The following is an 18,683-nucleotide window of genomic DNA, read 5'->3' on the forward strand; positions in this document are numbered from 1 at the left end:
CAACGACGTCTAACGGCGCTAACGAGTTGACGCTAAAGCAATATTCTAGAGAGAAACGGAGTTTATTTTAAGAATCTACGAAAATACGCACATACGCGCCTGCATGTCCTTCTCTTTCCCTCCCTCTCTCTCTCTCTCTCTCTTGAAGAAGAAGAAGAAGAAGAGGCTCAGTCGTGGGTCGTTGTTCGACTTTATAGAGTCATGGCTTCTCGAAGATATGCGCTATTGGCAGCGATTCTAATCACTATTTTTTTAGGTACGTATGTAAATTGTACTATGTACTATGTTTGATCGCATCGATATTAAACTACAAGATCTATGTAAATATATTTGATATATTTTCATAGACGTATCATCAATCGTCGCCACTGCCGCTGCTGTCGCGTGGAATCCAAAAATATCTAGGTGATTACTATTATTTTTTATGTGTTAGCTTTTACACAAATATGTCATCTTTAGGCCCCTATTTTGACCAACGACACGTACAGTCGTTAACGTATCACGTAAGAAGTGAAAAATCATGTAAATTTTTTCCTCGCATTACGTCGAAATAAATTAGTTTTTCTATTGTAGTATATTACCGTAGTGTTACTCGTGCGTTTGATAACATTACTTACATTGGTAAAATATATCGAAAATTTCTTTTTTTTTATTATCTCGCTATGTCGGTAAACGCATCTATTGTCCAATCTTCAAGTTCTATAATATAGTCCGGAAGAGGTCCGAAACATGATTTATATACAACTGTTACAGGATTTACTCAACTATAACTGAGTAGTGATTACGAAGTACTTATTTATTCGCGTCGAAAATACGGTCTTCAATATATTTTATCGGTTCATCACATACGGCGTAATGGGGGACGTGCGAACAGATTAACTTATTTCGATGTATTTATTATATCGCGAGCAAAATAATTAACGAATCTCATACTTTGTGTAACTGTAACGTACGTCTCGTAACTCAACATAGCTGCACGGAGTCTCTCGGACGACAGAAGCCTCTTGAAAATTAGGTGTGAATCACTAATATCGTTCTTTAACGCGTTGCATTCAACTATAGGTACATAGGTAGTTACAACTTGGACAAGGGACCGGTGTTCTACGAGGCGTACTATCCGGACTCTCGCGACGCTTATCAGGAGAAACGCTACTTTGGCCGCAATACAGTGTTGGAGACGAGTTTTCAAGTGCCCTTGGAGCGCTTCGCGTACTCGGCCGAGAGAGAGAGAACCGCCGCGGATCATCCTATTTCGATTAATGAATCGTTCGTCGTTGTGGATAACGAGGAGACCGTACCGAGAGAACAACGGAAAGCGCGAGTGTCTCGACGCACGTACGATGCACGTACGACGAGTCAACTCGCGCCTTTCTCCAATAAACGTTCAACAATTTTCGACGATGATAAAAATTCGCAAGTTGCGAATATCGAGGAAATTTCCAAGCTGGTTAAAAGAGCGATTTCCCGCGATCTAGAGACGTGGAACGCCCTTGAAGGATATCTCGATCGCACCATCCATCAAGATCGGCCTCAGCTGGGGATGTATTCTAGAGAAATCAACAAAAATAGAGAAGGCGATGGTTTCGTAAGTAAATTGTTTCCAGGAAATCGTGGACCTAAAGATTTGTCGGAACGGCCGTCGATTTTTGAGGCGTCGCCGTCGTTGCCTGGAAAATTGGATCGGCATGATGAAAAACAGGGACCTATATATGCGAATGAAAATGCGATGACGAGCGAGACGAGAGTAAGCGGTACGCAAGCTGTTGATACATCACCGCCGATCGATGTCATCTCCGATTCGTCATCTCCGGAGAACATTTTTCAACCGCGGCCTCAACTGATCAAGTATATGTTTTTCAAGAGACCAGGACCTCCCCGGATCGACAAACAAAATGAGAAGGCGATCGACGAATCTACACCACGGACTTCCGGTGACAATCTCATGCGTGAAGAAATCGTCGACAACAACGGCAGACGAGTAGAAGAAAATGTCAAAGTGACGTCTATCGAAATAAGCGACGTGCCGCGACACAAAACGCGTCATCATCACGGTGAATGGCCTAAACGAGCGTACTCCATTCATCGTCATCACTCGCGACCCGCTTACCCGACTGTCTCATAGAAACAAAACGTACGTACGTGTAACGTCATTAGATTTATACTCATATTTCCGCTATCCCTATATTATTAAGTAATATAATCTATCTATATCATTAAGTATACTGACAACGTGTACTATATCTCAAACTATTTATTGCGAATATACCATTGAATACACGTGCAACAATCATATATTCTTCATAGCGTACTTATTATAAAATATTTTCTATGACTTATCTTTATGTATTATATATATATAAAGATATATACACACACACGAGGTGTATTAGTTGTAACGGTTACGTCTATGTAACAGGAAACTTTCTTCGTCAGATTACGTATTAGCGCGATTTGGCCTAACGATTCGATCGACATTTTTCTACGTTATAATCATGCAAACTCGACAAATATATCTTATATATATGTATATAATCTTATCAATTTTTAATCAAACTACAAATAATTACAAGCTTCGGATTGTACGCAGAGTGAAACAAGCGTGGATGTAGTACTAATTTAGGAAATGTTTCTTTGCACAATCCTAATGATCCCTTATGAATCATGGAGACGTTATAGGAATGTTTACATAATTCTTTCTACGATTTTAATCCCAAGTACCTGGGATGCTCGTATGAAATCTGATGTATCGTGATGTAAACCAGAAGCAACTATATTCCGACGTTTCTACGTCAATCATGAAGATAAGTACAAGGATGAAACCGCGAGTACTTTACAGATAGCCTACTCTACTGGAACACAACCTCTTTTGGTGAATAGTCTCAGTCAGCTACATCTACGATTTTATGTTTATTTCTTTGAATTACTTCTTGAACATTAAGCTAGAATCCTTATCTTAACAAACAAAAAATCTCTCCGCATCCCTATAAAAAAATGGATCCTTCATTTGGTAGTAAAAAAATCAGCTGACACGTTCTCAGCGCTAAGAATAAAAATATTTCTTTTACCATTTGCTTGTCTTAAAACCACCAGACTTAATATTGCGAGAATGTAAAGATATAGCTACATGGATTCGCATTAGCTTCAACTTGCAAAGTATGTATATATATATGCGTACACCACTCAATTATGTGTCGATCAGATATATATCTGAAATAATAGGTTGCAAACGTTTCGTCAGAAATATTTCGTTATTCGTGTCCGTCAGCTTTCGATACTGGACTAGCTTGTTGTCCCGCCTAAAAAATATTTTCTGATACAATACATGTTATATCTCTATTCTATGAAATATTAATATATATATATATATATATATATATATATATATATATATATTTATAATTTCTATATATCTTGAATCTTGTATCAATGGACTCCTAATCACACAATAGGTCTGTTTTCTGTTGCTGCACTGCTAAACTAGTGCACACTGGTGCAGTAAGTTGGAATATTCCAACTTATTGCATCAGTGTGCACTAGTTGAGCAGTGTAGCAACAGAAAACCTAATGAGCTTAAGACCTAATGTCTTAATGCCATAAGGATATATTTATCGCTATCGCGACAGAAAGATTAGCGTCGAAAGAAACGAAAGACACTTGATTCACCTGTACTGCAACGCAGATTATACGTGGCCAATATAAAGTTGCGCAAAATCTCATAGGTTTTTTCCAATTCGTCATTTTCTATGACAACGTCAAAGTTACCCGGTGTTTCACCTACAAATAAGTGTACGTGTATTGTATGTACAAGTTTTAGACACGCAAGATAAAGCACGAGCTTTGAGGATAATTTTCTCGTAGTATTACGTGCGACGTAATGTGTAGAGCGTACCGTATTCTAGCTCAGATCTGGCAATCGATAATCTGCGCTCCAAGGATTCTTCAGTTTCTGTATTTCTAGCCTTTAATCGTCGCTCCAATTCCTCAATGGACGGTGGTTTCACGAATACGTAAAAGGGATTGAGATCGGTGCGTTTGATTTGTTTCACACCTTGTATATCGATATCTAATACGCATATCTTTCCTACGCGCTGCACCTCCTCGACCGCTCGTTTGCTACAATGACGCTTGGATCGTATCATTTTCTACATATTTATCTAGCAGTACCTACTTGAGCTACATCTCTATGTTTACCTCGTCCCATATAGATTTCCGCTAAATGTAGCAGTTTCAATAAACTCGCCATTTTTCATTTGTTGTTGCATTTTTTCTTTGTCTGTGAAATGATAGTGAGTCCCATCCTCTTCGCCAGGCCGTGGCATTCTAGTCGTATGGGATACCGAAAATTTGAAGGTGTCAGGAAATTCGTCAAACAATCGTTTTATCAAGGTACTCTTGCCAGTGCCGGAGGGGCCACAGAGTACCAACGGACGTGGTCCTTTGTGAATCATATTGGAATAGCCTGGAAATATACAAGTTTTCCTTCTTTTCAATTCTCTCCTCTGTTCCGTCCTCTCCTGCCTGTGTGCGTCTCTTCTCAACTCAAACGATCAAGTTACTCTCTCAAACGTGTGATATTTATTCAAATTCAGCCTGATCTGATTTTGTCAAATTTGTCAGATTATTAAATTATCTTTATTAATCTTGCGTTATGGCATACGTGTAACACACCACACCTAACCATAAGCAAGGATTCTGCATACCTATCTTTATTGTCCTAAACCATTGTATGGGCAATATGGGCATAGCGATTAAAAGGACGCCTGGCCGCTTATGGCCAAAATTCTCATTCTGTGTAATTCAATCGTACAAGAATCAAGTGAGAATACAACGGAAGAATATTAATAGCCTAAAAAAAAAACAAAAAATTTATGACGATCTCACTATAGTGAGATTATCTCAAAATATCGAGATAAATCTATACGCGTTATATATACCGATCGATCGAACGTCAAAACATTCCAAGTACTTGAAAAACTGAGCTAGATAATTATAAATTGCACAATTAGAATAAGCATCACTACTTATACTTAACCAGTTCATGTAAAATAATACAAAATAACGTAAATTTGCGAGTTTTGGCAAATTTGTAGCGTACGTTCGTGTACGGCAACTCGGTTTTTAAATGATCGAATAAAATAAGCGTATCTAAAATAATGTTTGTCGACATGGCGTAAAATTCAAGTTCGTTATAGGGTACGTATTCAGATTGTCTTAAAAATTGTCGATCACATCGATATTCTAAATAGTTGATCCAACGCTTTGAAAACACGTGTCATTACCTTAATCTTTCTGTATAGCAACAAACGGTTGCAGCTGCGACAAGATACTAAGGCCGGACGCCGGAAAAGCGATATAATACGATGAAAATTCAGCTGTCTAACGTCTAACCACGTCTAACCTAACCTCAAACCAACCAATATTCGCTAATACTCACTAATACTGAAGCAGAGACTGCAGAGAGAGACGAGAGACCGGAGAGACCCGCGAGCCCGAGAGCTGCTGAGAGCGGCCGCGCCGCGCCGCGGCCATCCCGCAATCCATCATCGCAACTCGCAACCCGCTCGATGCTCATAGAGTTCCCTAGAATACGGGGAGTCTGGCAAAAAACTCCCAACTCCCAAGTTGCGGTGCCTGGAGTTTTTCTACTGGACTAGCCAATCAGATATTCTTATTTTAAATCGGCCATTTTGTCTTCTTGTCAGACTCTCTATTCCAGATTCCAGATTCCAGGGACTCTAGTCGAAAACGCGTCAACTGGCCACTCGGCGTTCTCAAGGGTTTCTCTCCTCGATATATAAGAATAATAATCTATACAACCATTAATTTATTTAACAAATTATCAACCAAGCATTACACAGCAAAACAATGATTACATATAATTTTATTCCGTTTTGCAGTTACTACACCATCATATTTCTTCTAGAACTCAAATTCGCGCAAACATCGAGATCTTTACAAGTGTGTTCCGAGTTTAGGCGGAAATATAAAAGACACTTATCCGGCATAGGTTGAATGAAAAAATTAAATTTGACTACGTTAACTACACAGCACAGATGCACAGATGAAATTTTACAAGTAACGTATCGCGAGAAATACTTGGATTATTAAATCACTATTGATTAGTTCAACACACACGTATTCCAGGCACCATCTTTTTCCACTTTCCTGATTCTTTTCTATAAGATAAAACGATCAAGTGTAAAAAAAATAATTTAAAAAGTAACTAAACTTGCTCATTTCGACCTTTTGCACTGTTATGGAATCATGGGTATTTGGTAACACGTAACATAGCTGCCATAGCACATGCATGTGCACATCCATGTGCTTAGGCTTAGGTATGTATGTGCGTGCGTGCGTGCATGGGTGCGCATAGGTATATGTATGTACATATTGAACGTACGTAACTTTAACTCTATAAATAAATATCACATTCGGCTCATTGTCTCATAAACGTTTTCCATTATATACTTTCCACGATGATATTAACGTCATTTACAATATGGGCACTTTAAACTACTTTTGCTTGTATGTACTTACAATTAGAAATATGATTTTGTTATTCTAAGTATTTCCATTTTGAGATAAAAGTAAAAGCTTTATGTACAAGAGATATTAAAGTTAAACTTGAGTAAGACCACTGGATTTGCCTTGTGTTCTACGACGTGCCAATTCGGACATAACCACGGGACCGATATGCGGTGATCTCGGATTACTCGCTATTACTCTATACGTCTCTGCGACTGCCATCTGAAATTCGGATCCATACTGTGAGATATGTTGCTGATAAACTTGAGGTGTACGAGTGATGAAACGTATTTCCAAATAGATGCTAGATGCCGTAACGTCCGTAACGACGACCTAGTCTGGAGAGTTAACGAAATATTCGCGGAACTGACACGGAGGTGGCTCGTACTTTTATATACATATTTTACATATTTCGATAGTAATACATACCTTCAGGCTATGTGGATCTTTAATAACATCCGGCAATACTTTTGGAGGGATACGATGTCGATTTACAATCCATGGATGCTTTAAAATCATAGCCGCCGTAGGTCTCCGAGTGGGATCTACGTGCAACATCCTCTTAACCAATTCTTTAGCTTCGTTGGAAATATGACACCATATCCCACTTTCCACATCTATATATCCTGAACCAATACGACCTAATATATCGCTCGCGCTATCTCCTGGGCTGTTACGGAAAGGCGTGTACCTGTGTGATCAGATCAGATCAGATCAAATCAAATCATTTCCAATCGTGTTATAAACGCATATGATAAAAATTTATAGTGGCATTTCAAAGTTTCCGGTACCCAACTAGCATGATGTACAATAAAACTCCGAGTGACCAGATGTCACACGCTGCGTCATATCCTCGTCGTTTCAACACTTCGGGTGCCACAAAATTGGCCGTGTAACAGGGCGTCATTAGCAAACCATTCTCCGCTCGTAATTGCGTCGCGAAACCAAGATCACATATACAAAGTGTCGTTGGGTCACCGCCAGGTCTCGTATACAGAATGTTTGATGGCTTCAAGTCTCTATGAACGACCTATTTGTTTTTTCTTTTTTTAAGCAACAATCCACCGTTTCGTACAAATTTAAATATGTATATAAACATGCATGTTTGTCGTATTGTACGCTTAAAGACTCCACTCCATCACACTTACTCCGTTCTCGTGGAGATAATGTACCACACTCGTAACAGTGTAAATGACCTCGGCAGCTTCCCTTTCGGTAAAATTTCGTCTCTGTAGTAAACGATCGAGAAGCTCACCACCGCGCAAAAGTTCCAATACGAGATACACTCGTTTATCGTCTTCGTGAACCGCTCTCAACGTTACAATGTGGGGATGCCTACCGTATCGCAACAGAATTTCTATTTCCTCCGTCGGATCTCGTTTCAATTTCTCAATCACCTATTTTATTCAGTTATTTAGCTACCTCTCTCTCTCTCTCTCTCTCTCTCTACCTCTTACGTACATCTTATTAAAGATAGACTTTAAATTAAAGTCACCTTTTATACAGGACATTACCTTTACAGCGTACTCCATCTTGGATGCTATATGAATAGCCAAATATACCACACTGTAGCTTCCTCTGCCAATTTCGTGTTTAAATTCATACTCGTCAGTTATGGAAACAGGATTGACATAGGTTGGAAAAATGGCGCTAATATTATCATAGTTTCGATATTCGGGTGACATAACGTGATCCACATCCGCGAGCAAACACGGTGCGATAAAACTGAATCCGCGAAATAATTCGTGAGCGTTTGCGCTAGGTGGTACTCCGGGAGAATCTGAAAAGATACCAGAGATTTTTAATAAAGATATTAGCACGCGCGAGAGTAATTATTATTAATTTGAGTCTACTCCACTGTTCTTCCATTTCCTTGAGTGTTTTTTTTTTTTTTTTTTTTTTTTTTTAATATAAATAAGAGTCACCTTTAGGTGTTTTACAGGTGAATTCATTATCAAAGTAAAACGCATCGTCTTCTCGAACAGCTGGTTTAAACGGCGGTCTTATTTCCTTTTTATAAAGAGCGTCCCAGTCGATGGTAGCAAAGAAAATATGGCTTTTAATTTCTTCCACTCCACCTAAGAAATAAAAGGATTCACATAAAGGGACTATCATACGTGTATGACAGCGGATTAGTTTCGCTCAAAGCTTCATTATTTTTTCAAAGCACGTGAACGATGTTGAGATAATGCAAACAGGTTTTCCCTCCTCCCCCCTCCATCTGGTCCTTTTTTTACATTACCAGATCCAAGACGATTCGCTGGATTTCTCTTGAACAATACTCTCAAAAGTGCTTGTGCTTCCGACGAAAGATTGTGCGGCATTCCGAGTTTAGCTTTCAAGATTTGCGTCATCGTCTCTTTACGATTTGCACCTTGGAACGGGAGAGCGCCTGTCAGCATTTCAAACTGGAAAAAAAACCAGCAAAAAGTGTCTCGTATAATGCTTTTTGACTCTCCTTTTACATCCTTTTACACAGTACTATATAAAATTTCAATTCTAACCATTAAGACACCGAAACTCCACCAATCCGCTGTAAAAGTATGTCCTTTTCTGTTGACAATTTCCGGTGCCATATATTCGACAGTGCCACAAAACGAATACGCTTTCGAATCGTCTAAAGGTTGCTTGCTTAAGCCAAAATCCGTTAAAGATATATGGCCTTCTGTGTCTAACAAAATGCTAGCGCGTAAAAGAAGAGATTAATCGAATATTTTAATAGCAGGTTCCTATGAAATATATATATAACGTGTAAACACAATACCAACTTTTCGGGCTTCAAATCCCGATAAATAATTCCGAGTTTATGTATATGATCCAATGCGAGTGCTAGTTCAGCCAAATAAAACTTGACGTCATCTTCCGTAAACATTACCTGAAACGTGTTAATTATACTGATATAATTACAAATATGTATTTCGGCTTTTATTCAAACGCGACGTGCATTTTCTTGCGAGATAAAAGATCGTTCTCTTAAACAATATTTGTTTGTTTGCGTTCTCTTATTAATTAGACAATTAGAGAACGCAAGCCTTGGACGCGTTGGAAAGTGTAGGCACGACGATACATCTGCTGATTTTCAAGTATAACACGCACCTCTTTAGACAATCTGGAAAAGAGATCGCCACCTTTTAGAAAGTCTAGAATTAAGTAAAGTTTCCCTTCGGTTTGAAACGCATAATGCAGTCGGACGATGAATGGATGTTCCACATCTACCAATATGTTTCTCTCCATTTTGGTTCTGACTCTGTCGCGAACTAAAGAGAAGTGGATGTAATGAAATAATTACTGAATAAAATCTGAGACGGTTGCAAACGCTCGCTGATCAGTTTCCAGATCACGTACCTTTTAAGGTCGCCTTCTTCAAGACTTTCATAGCGTATAGAGTCCCACTATCTTTTCCAACGACTTTTCTTACTAAAAATACCTGTAAAAATATCGAAGAAGCAAAATAAAATGATATATTATATACGTGCAGTATGCTGTAGGTATATATAAAATGTAAAACAAGTACGACTACATGTGCACTTGCGGCGCACGCATACAGGCATACACGCACCCCGTGCTCCCTCGTCTTACCTTGCCAAAGGATCCTTGGCCAAGGACTTTTAATAATTCAAAGTGAGAAGGTTCGGCTTTCTCGTAACCATCCCTCGCCATATCGCGTACCTCGATCTCGTGAGATTCCGAGCAACCGTTGGATCTTTCAATTAAATTTCCTTGAGTAATCATTGTTTCTTCCTGATTTTCAGCCGGAAGAATTTCTGTACTTTGCTAAACATATGCAAAAGAAAAAATTGAACGGAAAATGAAGGAATATTTTCCGATTTTGAATGTGAAAAAGTGAAGGAAAAAGAATGGAACAAGTATTTCTGAAAAGGTGGCAACGTCCTTCATTTGGAATTCGCTGTCTCGAAGAAAATCCCAAGAGTATTGAGAAAGAGAGAGAGAGAGAGAGAGAGCAATATTCGAGAATACTGTTTTCAATTCAGAGAGAAATTAAGAGAGTTTTACCTTCTCATCTGTACGATGCTCAGTCCAAGGAGCCGTTAGAGTCGCCAACGGCATTATATCTAAAGTTTTGTCTATTTTCGGAATTGCAAACGTTTTCGCGAAGCACTTGTTATTTTATTAAATGAGGTTACCAACATGTACACATACGAGCATTTATTCGCAAAAGCAATTTTACTGTAGTTGAGTTTGATCAACAACGAACCAACAGCGAAGATTCACAGAGATCAACTACTATATTAACCACTACTGACTACTGACAGTACTGACCAGACCTGAGATGAGACCACTACTATCGATATGTATGTACATATCATGGTATGTACTTACATACCGTGTCGGATTATATTTATATATATAACACGCGCGCGCGCGCGGATGTATGTATGTATGTATGATGATGTGTAACATACACACACCACACACACATCATATATATATCATACACGTACGTCATGCATGCACATGTCATGTACATATGTATGTATGTACATACCACATACATAGCAGTAAACGTAAGCAATTTTTGGATCGATGTGATGTGACTATAGTTCCTATGTATATATATATATATATATATACCGGCCCTATTTCCTGTTCCTATTTGTCTGTTGCCTGGCCTGCCTGGCCAGCCTGCTGCCAGTGCTGCCTGGCCAGCCTGGCATTCACTGGCATCAACTGGCATTGTGCAAGGTTAGGGAGGAAGGTTGTGTGTGGTTGTAATTTTATTTGCCATTTAGTGCTGTTTAGTGCATTAATGTATTAATTAATCGGAACTGCCGTAAAACAATTGTCAGTTTCTCAAGTTTTCCTAATTAAGGTATCAGTTATCAGTAAAGATATTGGTGAAGCACGTCAAGCACGGTCAGCGTGTCGTCAGATGTCAAGGATTTAATAATCGTTGCTAATATTAAATGCTATTTGAGAAGTGGTTTAAACATGCCGTGCTGGTATTATGAGAAAAAAGAACTTCGCAACACACCGTCTATTCAGGATGGTATCGATTACGAGACGGAATGTAGATATCGAAAGGAAGGCGCACGTTTTATAATAGACACTGGGACAAAAATGGATTTAGGTTACAACACGATGGCAACGGGTGTTGTCTATTTTCATCGATTTTACATGTTTCATTCGTTCAAGAACTTTCCGCGATATGTAAGTATCGCAAGTGTAAAATATATAATATATATATTTTACAACTCAAGTCGCAAGTTACGTACGTACGTCAGGTGTCAGGTGTCAGGTGTCAGGATTGATCAGCGTATATTAAATCGCGTCGCGTACGTGTCTCAGAACTCTCAGACGTACATTACTGTGATGTTGTAGGTAACGGCTTGCTGCTGTTTACTCCTAGCTGGCAAAGTGGAGGAAACTCCAAAGAAATGCAAGGACATTATAAGGACTGCCAAAACGTTGGTGTCAGAACAGAAGTTCATGACTTTTGGAGAAGATCCTAAAGTAAGTAGTTGAAAGTTATACTGAAAGAGATACCTTGACATAGGGTCTGTTCGCGTTGCTTATACTTTTTGCACTCAGCATCTTCGCTTTCTCTCTCTCCAACGGCCGAATATATATTTATCTCATTTCAAGTGCAAAAATGTTTGGTGATTTCAAGCAACGCGAACAAGCCTATAGATACCTAACATTTGTGCCCCTATATATCAGGTTTTTTCCTTCTTTTTTTCTCTCCAGGAAGAAGTATTGATTCTGGAGCGAATTTTATTACAAACTATTAAATTTGATCTACAAGTGGAACATCCATACAGCTATTTACTAAAATATGCAAAGTGTCTAAAAGGTACGTTAAATACTGCGTTTATCATAAAATTATACGAAACATTATTAGAGGGGATTACGCTATCAAGATATACAGATATTTCTTAAGAAAATGTTCTCTATTTGTAGGCGATAAGAACAAGTTGCAAAAGATGGTTCAAATGGCTTGGACATTTGTTAACGACAGGTATATATAAACATATGAAGCACGAATAAAATGCCATCCTACGTGTGTCGTTGTGTTAATATTTCATGTGACAAAAAGCTTATTTGTACGTTGCTTCTTTTAGTTTATGTACTACTCTGTCGCTACAGTGGGAGCCAGAGATCATAGCTGTCGCTCTAATGTACTTGGCAGGAAAGCTAAGCAAATTCGAAGTGGTAGATTGGGTTGGCAGACAATCGAAACATTTACGATGGTGGGATATGTTTGTCGAAGATGTGACTATGGATCTTTTGGAAGGTAATCTTGCATAATTTTCATCTTGTGGTATCTTTGCCGTTGTCTGTTCGTACAGCTGTTAACTACACGGTACGAGCTCTGATACGGTTAAACGTCGTTCTAGATATTTGTCATCAGGTATTGGATTTATATTCGCAAGCTAATAATGCAAAACCACCAGATTCGCCACCTATGGTACCATCTAGCGAAGTGTGCAGAGAACGATCCATCACTGCTGCTACTATAGAATCTGCATCTAATACACCAAACGGTAAGTAGCAACCGCTATAACGTTATCAGTTGCATTAAAGTAACGGAGAAATAAGGAACGGTCGACGAATGTTACAGTTACGCCCGGAAAGTCTTCGAAAAGCATCGAAGCATCAACAGTTTCTGCAAACGGATGTCCAGCTACAGACATCGCGGATACAATAAAACCGATAGACACCTCAACGGCACACTTTCCCACATATTCGACGACGTTTGCGTCCAACAACACAACGTATCCACCGGCGTTTCCACCTACGAACGTCTCGGTTCCTCCTCCTTCTGTAAATACAATGAATCATATCGTGCCGACGATACATCACATTGGATCGTCCGCTGCTATTCGCCCGACACCGCCATCGGGACCGACTGCCACGCAAACCGCTTTTCAATCATATTCCTACCCAACAAACGCGTCCTATTTTTCAGCGAATAATCCAATTCCGCCGCCGGCCGCGCCGCCACGTAGCTATTATCCACCGCAACCATAATGGAAACCACGGTATCGCGCATCCAACAAATATACAAGTGTTGTATCTCATTGTCAGTGTCATTATCCTTAATTAAAGATAAATGGTAGACGTGTGAAGAGACATGACGTTAATTTTAAGTTTTGTGTATAATGTACTGTATTTTTATAGCATATACAGTAATATAATGGTAAACTCTCCTTCTTTGTAGTATCTCCTTATAAATAAAGCAAACGTTTGTAACTTTTTTTTTATTCATAATTTTCAATATACAATATACGAAGCAGAACGTAGCGTTCAACTTGTGTGTCTACGTGGTTCGGATATCAAGCGTAGAAGGGAGAATAAAATAGAATCTTCACTAGACGTTCACATGTAAAGATTTCCTTTACTGAAAGGATTTTCCGCAAATTTGGGTTGCCGCAACTTACAAGGTATTTCATCAGTTAAAACTTGTAAAATTGGTTCCGCACACTTGGAATCCAGCACGAAACTGTCGATGTACAATATGTATAATTTGGCTGGCATGCCTGTGAGTTCGGCATAAGATAAGACTGAAACAGATGGACAGAAATGGTTTAACTTTTGTGTAACGTCCTTCTCTCCATATCTCTCGTATACGCTCGTTCAACTGCTTATAAATACGAACCTCCTGCGCCAACGCCAAATACAATATTTGGTTGTTCCAATGGTTCAATCTGACATTTTGTGACATTTGTCGTTTTGGTAGCCAGTATTCTTAAAAACGACGGAGTCTCTGGGACCGTGGTACTTATAAACTGCGATACATGACGACATACTATTGAAATTGTGCTCTCCGAACTTGGTAACAAATCGTACATCTGTAAAAGTAAATACACATTCTTTAGAATTTATAGATTAGATTTATAAAATGATGAAATGTTGAAAGGTAGATGAACGTGCGGCATCAACTATAATCAAGTAGGTACAATACATGCCTGGTTTACAAGCTTTCCAGCATTTTTTGTGTCAAACTGTGGTAAAATTATACACATATATATTTGTTTGTCAATTTGATAAATAACTGAAACTTTTCTACGATTTTCATTTTCTACAATGCACGCTTCCTCCGTTTTGGGACACAAACATTGCTCCACGAAAGCTAGAAACAAATAAAACACGTAAAAGCTCGTAAGAGTTGGTATAGATGATCTGAAAACAGTATATATATATATGTATAAGTTAATATTACGACGTAACGGATCTCCCTCCACTATGATGAACTTTTGCATACGCTCCGGTTTAGTTTTCAACCAGCGAACGTACAACTTTCTGAAATCACGCGTGCTTTTGGATTATCTCACGTATAACGTATGTCGTATAACGACGAGCGATCGTACGTAAAAGATGATCGCACGTACGACATGACACGTAATTTCAACTCACGGACAATGTTCCGTATTATCTGCTGGCTCGTATTCGTCCTCGTCATCCCAAAATGCTCGTGACGAAGGAAATATCACTTCTCCAAAGTGACTAACCATTTTTGAGTTAAATGTTAAATGCTCTAAAAATTAAGAGAACGTAAGACGTCGAACGTCGAATCAGAGAGTTTACATTCTTCTAAATTCTAAATTGTGTGTCTATTTCTTTCTTACAAAACACCACTGCAAACAATTGCAAATAGCAAACCTCGCGACGTGTCAGGTTAGAGGTTAGGTGGGTCAGGTGGAGCGTGGAGCGTGGAGCGTGGAGCCCGAGACCCGAGGTGGTAATCGTAGAGCGCAGACGTTACCGACTCGATTCGCGTGATCTGCCGTCGGTATCGAGGGTATCGAGTTCTATCACGTTGGCTGCCCTGCGCGGATCTGATCTCAACTTTGAAATTTTCGCAACGACGAGAGCCCGCCAGTTCGCGCGTTCGCTGATCGCTCCAGGCTCCAGTCAACTCCAGTGTCCAGTTTGCTCGCGTCGGTTAGTTTGTTCTCGTGATTTTCGCAAGGAGTAGAAACTCGGAAAGTTATCGTCTGGAAACGGAGGTACGCGCATAATCGACGTAATCGCGAACGGTGGACGTAAGGCGTAAGCAGGAAGGACAATATGGAGTCCGGTGTCCGGTGACGAGGACATGTTCGCTATCAGCGACGAGGAGGCGCCGGTCAATCCCGTCGAGGAGCACCGACCACCTGCTCAAGCAGCTCGTCGACGGCGACGTCCAGAACAGGATCGACCGCGACGCCCTGGAGTGGCGCGCGCGCTTCACGGGTCGAGCGAGCCGAGCGAGGACGCGAGCAGATGCGAGCTCGGACTCGGACAGCGAGGTAATCGCGCGCGTTTACTTGCACGTACAATACACATGAGTGTTCGTTTCTTCGCGTAACTTGAATCTTTCCGGAGCTGGACGCAACGCTTTACGACAGCCTCTCGGCGCGTAATCGTTCAAGCATTCTCGATTTGGAACATTATCGGCAAACTACGTTTTCGGAATTTCTCAAGTCAAGTTGAAAATAAAACGCTTGATTTTTGCGAGAAATAATAATTCAAGTCCCTATCTGAAGATATAAAACATTTTTTTACTACGTTGAATCCCCTTAGAAAGGAAAGTATCGATATAAGTACTCCCAATGCTATATATTTTGTTATACACCGGGTGTGTTTTTCTTTGGAATTTTGTGTAGCCTTCATTAATGGAGTAACAAGGAAGGCTAAACAAAATTCCAAAGAGAATAGAAAGAAAGACCATCAGCGAGAAGGTCCTTTATAGATGTAGAAAATTGTGCGTTTTTCCTTCGTCTTTATTTCTGCAAAAGTTTCACTTGAAAATTAATCTGTCGCATTCAATATAGACAATATAATAATATGGGTATCACAATATATTGTCCATTAATTAAGTGGTATGTGAAATATTTAAATATGATATTATAATATATTTTTGTGATGTTACAGTTGTACACTATATGCTGAAGGAGTACATACCTCTGTGGCAAAGAAACAGAGAGACGCAGCAGCAGGGCTAGCAGCATAACAGAAAATAATTTGGAGCTGACATATCGCAGCGGTACACAATGCATACTTGAGGATAAATGGATTATTGGAGTAGAACTGTTCGACAGATCCTGTTGGTGAGTGATCATTTGTCACGTGTGATATGTGTTCTAATGTCTGCGATACAATGAAGTTGACACACGTAGGGAACGTATTGAATTAGAAATGCATATTTTATAGCATTTTATTTGCAAACCTGTAGGAGACCGATAAAAGATTTCTACACTCAGAATATATCGTACAAATAATCTTTATTCACAACAATGTGTTTTACTTTGCGAGTATAGAACGCCGTAACGCCGCGCGCCGAGATATTTTTGCGTCATTCAAATGCAATCGTTGAGCGCGCACGCAGACAAATATTTTTCATTTGAGACTTGAACCTTGAGTATCCAATTATTTTAATTAATTTCTACTGTAGTGAAACGTATGCAAATGTCACTGTTGATTGACTCAATGTTTTTTACTCGGAAATATACGTTTTTTTAATTATTTCTCGAAACAACGTACGTCTACTTTGGATTTGTTCGGGAGTTCGGATTCCCCACCCGAGTGACCCGAGTGCTAAAAATTCTATAGCATATGTCACGTGCAGTATAGGTTTTCAGCACTCGGGAGAGTCGGGAGTCGGGGGTGGTGCGTTCCGATGTTCCGATTCCCCACCCAAGTGCCGGCAAGTGCTGAAAATCTATAGTGTGTACTACGTAACATGTACTATAGGATTTTTAGCACTCGGGTGGGGTGGGGAATCTGAACCTGAACGCAGCCCGGGTAGGCAAGTCTTGAAATAAAGATCCGACTACATATATGAATACGGGCCGTATAATGCTGGGTCTACAATGCGAGTCGCAAAGTCGTGAGTCGCAAGAATTGACTAATCACAGTCAAATTTGAAGAGAATAATCGACTGTGATTGGTCAATTCTTGCGACTCACAACTTTATGACTCGCATTGTAGACCCAGCATAAATATACGAATAGGTTATAAACCAGCCTTAGTGCACGCACTCATTGTCAGTGTGCACTAGTGCAAAGTGCAAGCGTTCGAATTCGCTATTATACCTATATACTGTGCTTATACTGTGTGATTTCACTGCCCATGAAAACCCACCATTAGAGTGTTTCTTATATTTGATAGGGACTTTTGAAAACCATGAACGATTTCGTGCAGTGGCAGTGGCAATCGCTGATATCGTAACCTTGTTCGATTAACGCGACGATTAACGCGTTATATATGTTATTAATAATTCGCCGGGTGTTTTGAAACAATCTCTTGTTAAATTACGTTACTGTGTACCGCGTCACGTGCATCCAGTGTTATCGATATCCTAGTTAGTGTCGTCTTTTTCGCACCGATCTTGTTTTTGTTGTCGTTGCCGACGTCGTCGCCGACGTCGTCGCCGTCTTCGTCGCCGTCTTCGTCGCCGTCGTCGTCGTCGTCGTCGTCGTCGTCGTCGTCGCCGTCGCCGACGCCGTCGTCGCCGACGCCGTCGTCGCCGCCGTCGTCGTCGCCGTCGTCGCCGTCGTCGTCGCCGTCGTCGTCGCCGTCGTCGACGTCGCCGTCGCCGTCGTAATCATCGTCATCGTCATTGTCATCATCGTCATCATCATCGTCATTATATCATCCTCACCATCCTCATTGTTGGAGTATTATTTTGGTTGGAAGAAAAGTAAGGTTAATTCTGACGATGGGAAACGTTCACACCTGCGGCCCGAACGAAGCTCTCGTTGTATCAGGTAAGGACAGATTTCGTATCTTAGCGTTTTCTAAGAGTCGATTATTTTTGTTAAAAATAAAAGTTGCTTTCCATTTACATCAAAACTCGGATACGTCTCACTTGTGACGTCATAACTCAGTTGAATGCACGTTCTTTTTGCATGCTGGCAAGTGAGATTCAACTGAGTTTTTATCCACACGCGAGACCATGTGCTTTAATGAATCTAATAGACTTTCTCACATTAAAAGTGAGGCTATGAACCTGTGTATTATTATGCGCGAGCTTTGTCACCAAAATAAGCAAGTGACATATCTTACCTGAGTATAAAATATGAGTATAATACGTCATACGTGAGTGACTTATTAGATCACTTGAGTGTAAATGGAAAGCAACTAAAAAGATAAGACTATCTTAAAAAATAATGTCAGGTCAGGTCAGGTTCCGGCTGCGACTTTTGAGAAGTAAC

General features: G+C 39.9%; 6 protein-coding genes across 14 annotated transcripts in view; 3 read left to right on the top strand and 3 right to left on the bottom strand.

Annotated features, from left to right (window-relative positions):
- Positions 1-56: 56 nt before the first annotated feature.
- On the top strand, positions 57-4,251 carry LOC139817471 (uncharacterized). The gene is made up of 3 exons (XM_071785597.1): positions 57-256; positions 348-405; positions 1,063-4,251. Exons 1-3 carry the CDS (start codon positions 202-204, stop codon positions 2,120-2,122), a joined length of 1,173 nt encoding a protein of 390 aa, XP_071641698.1. The 5' UTR covers positions 57-201; the 3' UTR covers positions 2,123-4,251.
- LOC139817474 (guanylate kinase) lies at positions 2,234-5,567 on the bottom strand. 6 transcript variants are annotated; one of them, XM_071785603.1, is made up of 6 exons: positions 5,280-5,428; positions 4,701-4,846; positions 4,192-4,459; positions 3,890-4,113; positions 3,664-3,774; positions 2,234-3,296 (listed from the first exon to the last, which is right to left on the bottom strand). In XM_071785603.1, the coding sequence occupies exons 2-6, from the start codon at positions 4,741-4,743 to the stop codon at positions 3,280-3,282; spliced, it is 663 nt and encodes a 220-aa protein (XP_071641704.1). In that variant the 5' UTR covers positions 4,744-4,846; positions 5,280-5,428; the 3' UTR covers positions 2,234-3,279. The 6 variants fall into 6 exon arrangements, with proteins under 6 accessions (XP_071641704.1, XP_071641705.1, XP_071641709.1 ...); XM_071785604.1 differs by having other exon boundaries at positions 2,234-3,310; XM_071785608.1 differs by lacking the exons at positions 4,701-4,846; positions 5,280-5,428 and adding an exon at positions 5,435-5,567.
- Positions 5,568-5,862: 295 nt separating this feature from the next.
- LOC139817454 (ribosomal protein S6 kinase 2 beta) lies at positions 5,863-10,844 on the bottom strand. Its single transcript, XM_071785560.1, has 13 exons — positions 10,540-10,844; positions 10,105-10,299; positions 9,871-9,952; positions 9,622-9,782; positions 9,294-9,400; positions 9,030-9,207; positions 8,768-8,933; positions 8,451-8,603; positions 8,040-8,305; positions 7,674-7,922; positions 7,317-7,555; positions 6,955-7,216; positions 5,863-6,747 (listed from the first exon to the last, which is right to left on the bottom strand). Exons 1-13 carry the CDS (start codon positions 10,591-10,593, stop codon positions 6,619-6,621), a joined length of 2,241 nt encoding a protein of 746 aa, XP_071641661.1. The 5' UTR covers positions 10,594-10,844; the 3' UTR covers positions 5,863-6,618.
- Positions 10,845-11,204: 360 nt separating this feature from the next.
- Cyck (cyclin K) lies at positions 11,205-13,741 on the top strand. Of its 2 annotated transcripts, none has more exons than XM_071785593.1 (7): positions 11,205-11,694; positions 11,866-11,997; positions 12,232-12,337; positions 12,445-12,502; positions 12,606-12,778; positions 12,939-13,028; positions 13,106-13,741. In XM_071785593.1, the coding sequence occupies exons 1-7, from the start codon at positions 11,476-11,478 to the stop codon at positions 13,513-13,515; spliced, it is 1,188 nt and encodes a 395-aa protein (XP_071641694.1). In that variant the 5' UTR covers positions 11,205-11,475; the 3' UTR covers positions 13,516-13,741. The 2 variants fall into 2 exon arrangements, with proteins under 2 accessions (XP_071641694.1, XP_071641693.1); XM_071785592.1 differs by having other exon boundaries at positions 11,207-11,694; positions 12,882-13,028.
- Psmg1 (Proteasome assembly chaperone 1) lies at positions 13,731-15,263 on the bottom strand. 3 transcript variants are annotated; one of them, XM_071785602.1, is made up of 6 exons: positions 15,148-15,263; positions 14,902-15,022; positions 14,708-14,787; positions 14,454-14,617; positions 14,144-14,336; positions 13,731-14,048 (listed from the first exon to the last, which is right to left on the bottom strand). In XM_071785602.1, the coding sequence occupies exons 2-6, from the start codon at positions 14,997-14,999 to the stop codon at positions 13,864-13,866; spliced, it is 720 nt and encodes a 239-aa protein (XP_071641703.1). In that variant the 5' UTR covers positions 15,000-15,022; positions 15,148-15,263; the 3' UTR covers positions 13,731-13,863. The 3 variants fall into 3 exon arrangements, with proteins under 3 accessions (XP_071641703.1, XP_071641702.1, XP_071641701.1); XM_071785601.1 differs by having other exon boundaries at positions 15,114-15,238; XM_071785600.1 differs by having other exon boundaries at positions 14,902-15,192.
- Positions 15,264-17,537: 2,274 nt separating this feature from the next.
- The window catches only part of Flo2 (flotillin-2), a 70,305-nt gene continuing 69,159 nt past the window's right edge, over positions 17,538-18,683 (top strand). Inside the window, exons 1-2 of the mRNA XM_071785591.1 lie at positions 17,538-17,830; positions 18,166-18,236. Coding sequence (XP_071641692.1) covers positions 18,188-18,236 — 49 coding nt within the window. The 5' untranslated portion in view covers positions 17,538-17,830; positions 18,166-18,187. The remainder of the gene's footprint in view (positions 17,831-18,165; positions 18,237-18,683) is intronic.

The sequence above is a fragment of the Temnothorax longispinosus genome, chromosome 8 (assembly GCF_030848805.1).
Source record: "Temnothorax longispinosus isolate EJ_2023e chromosome 8, Tlon_JGU_v1, whole genome shotgun sequence".
Classification (NCBI taxonomy): Eukaryota; Metazoa; Arthropoda; class Insecta; order Hymenoptera; family Formicidae; genus Temnothorax; species Temnothorax longispinosus.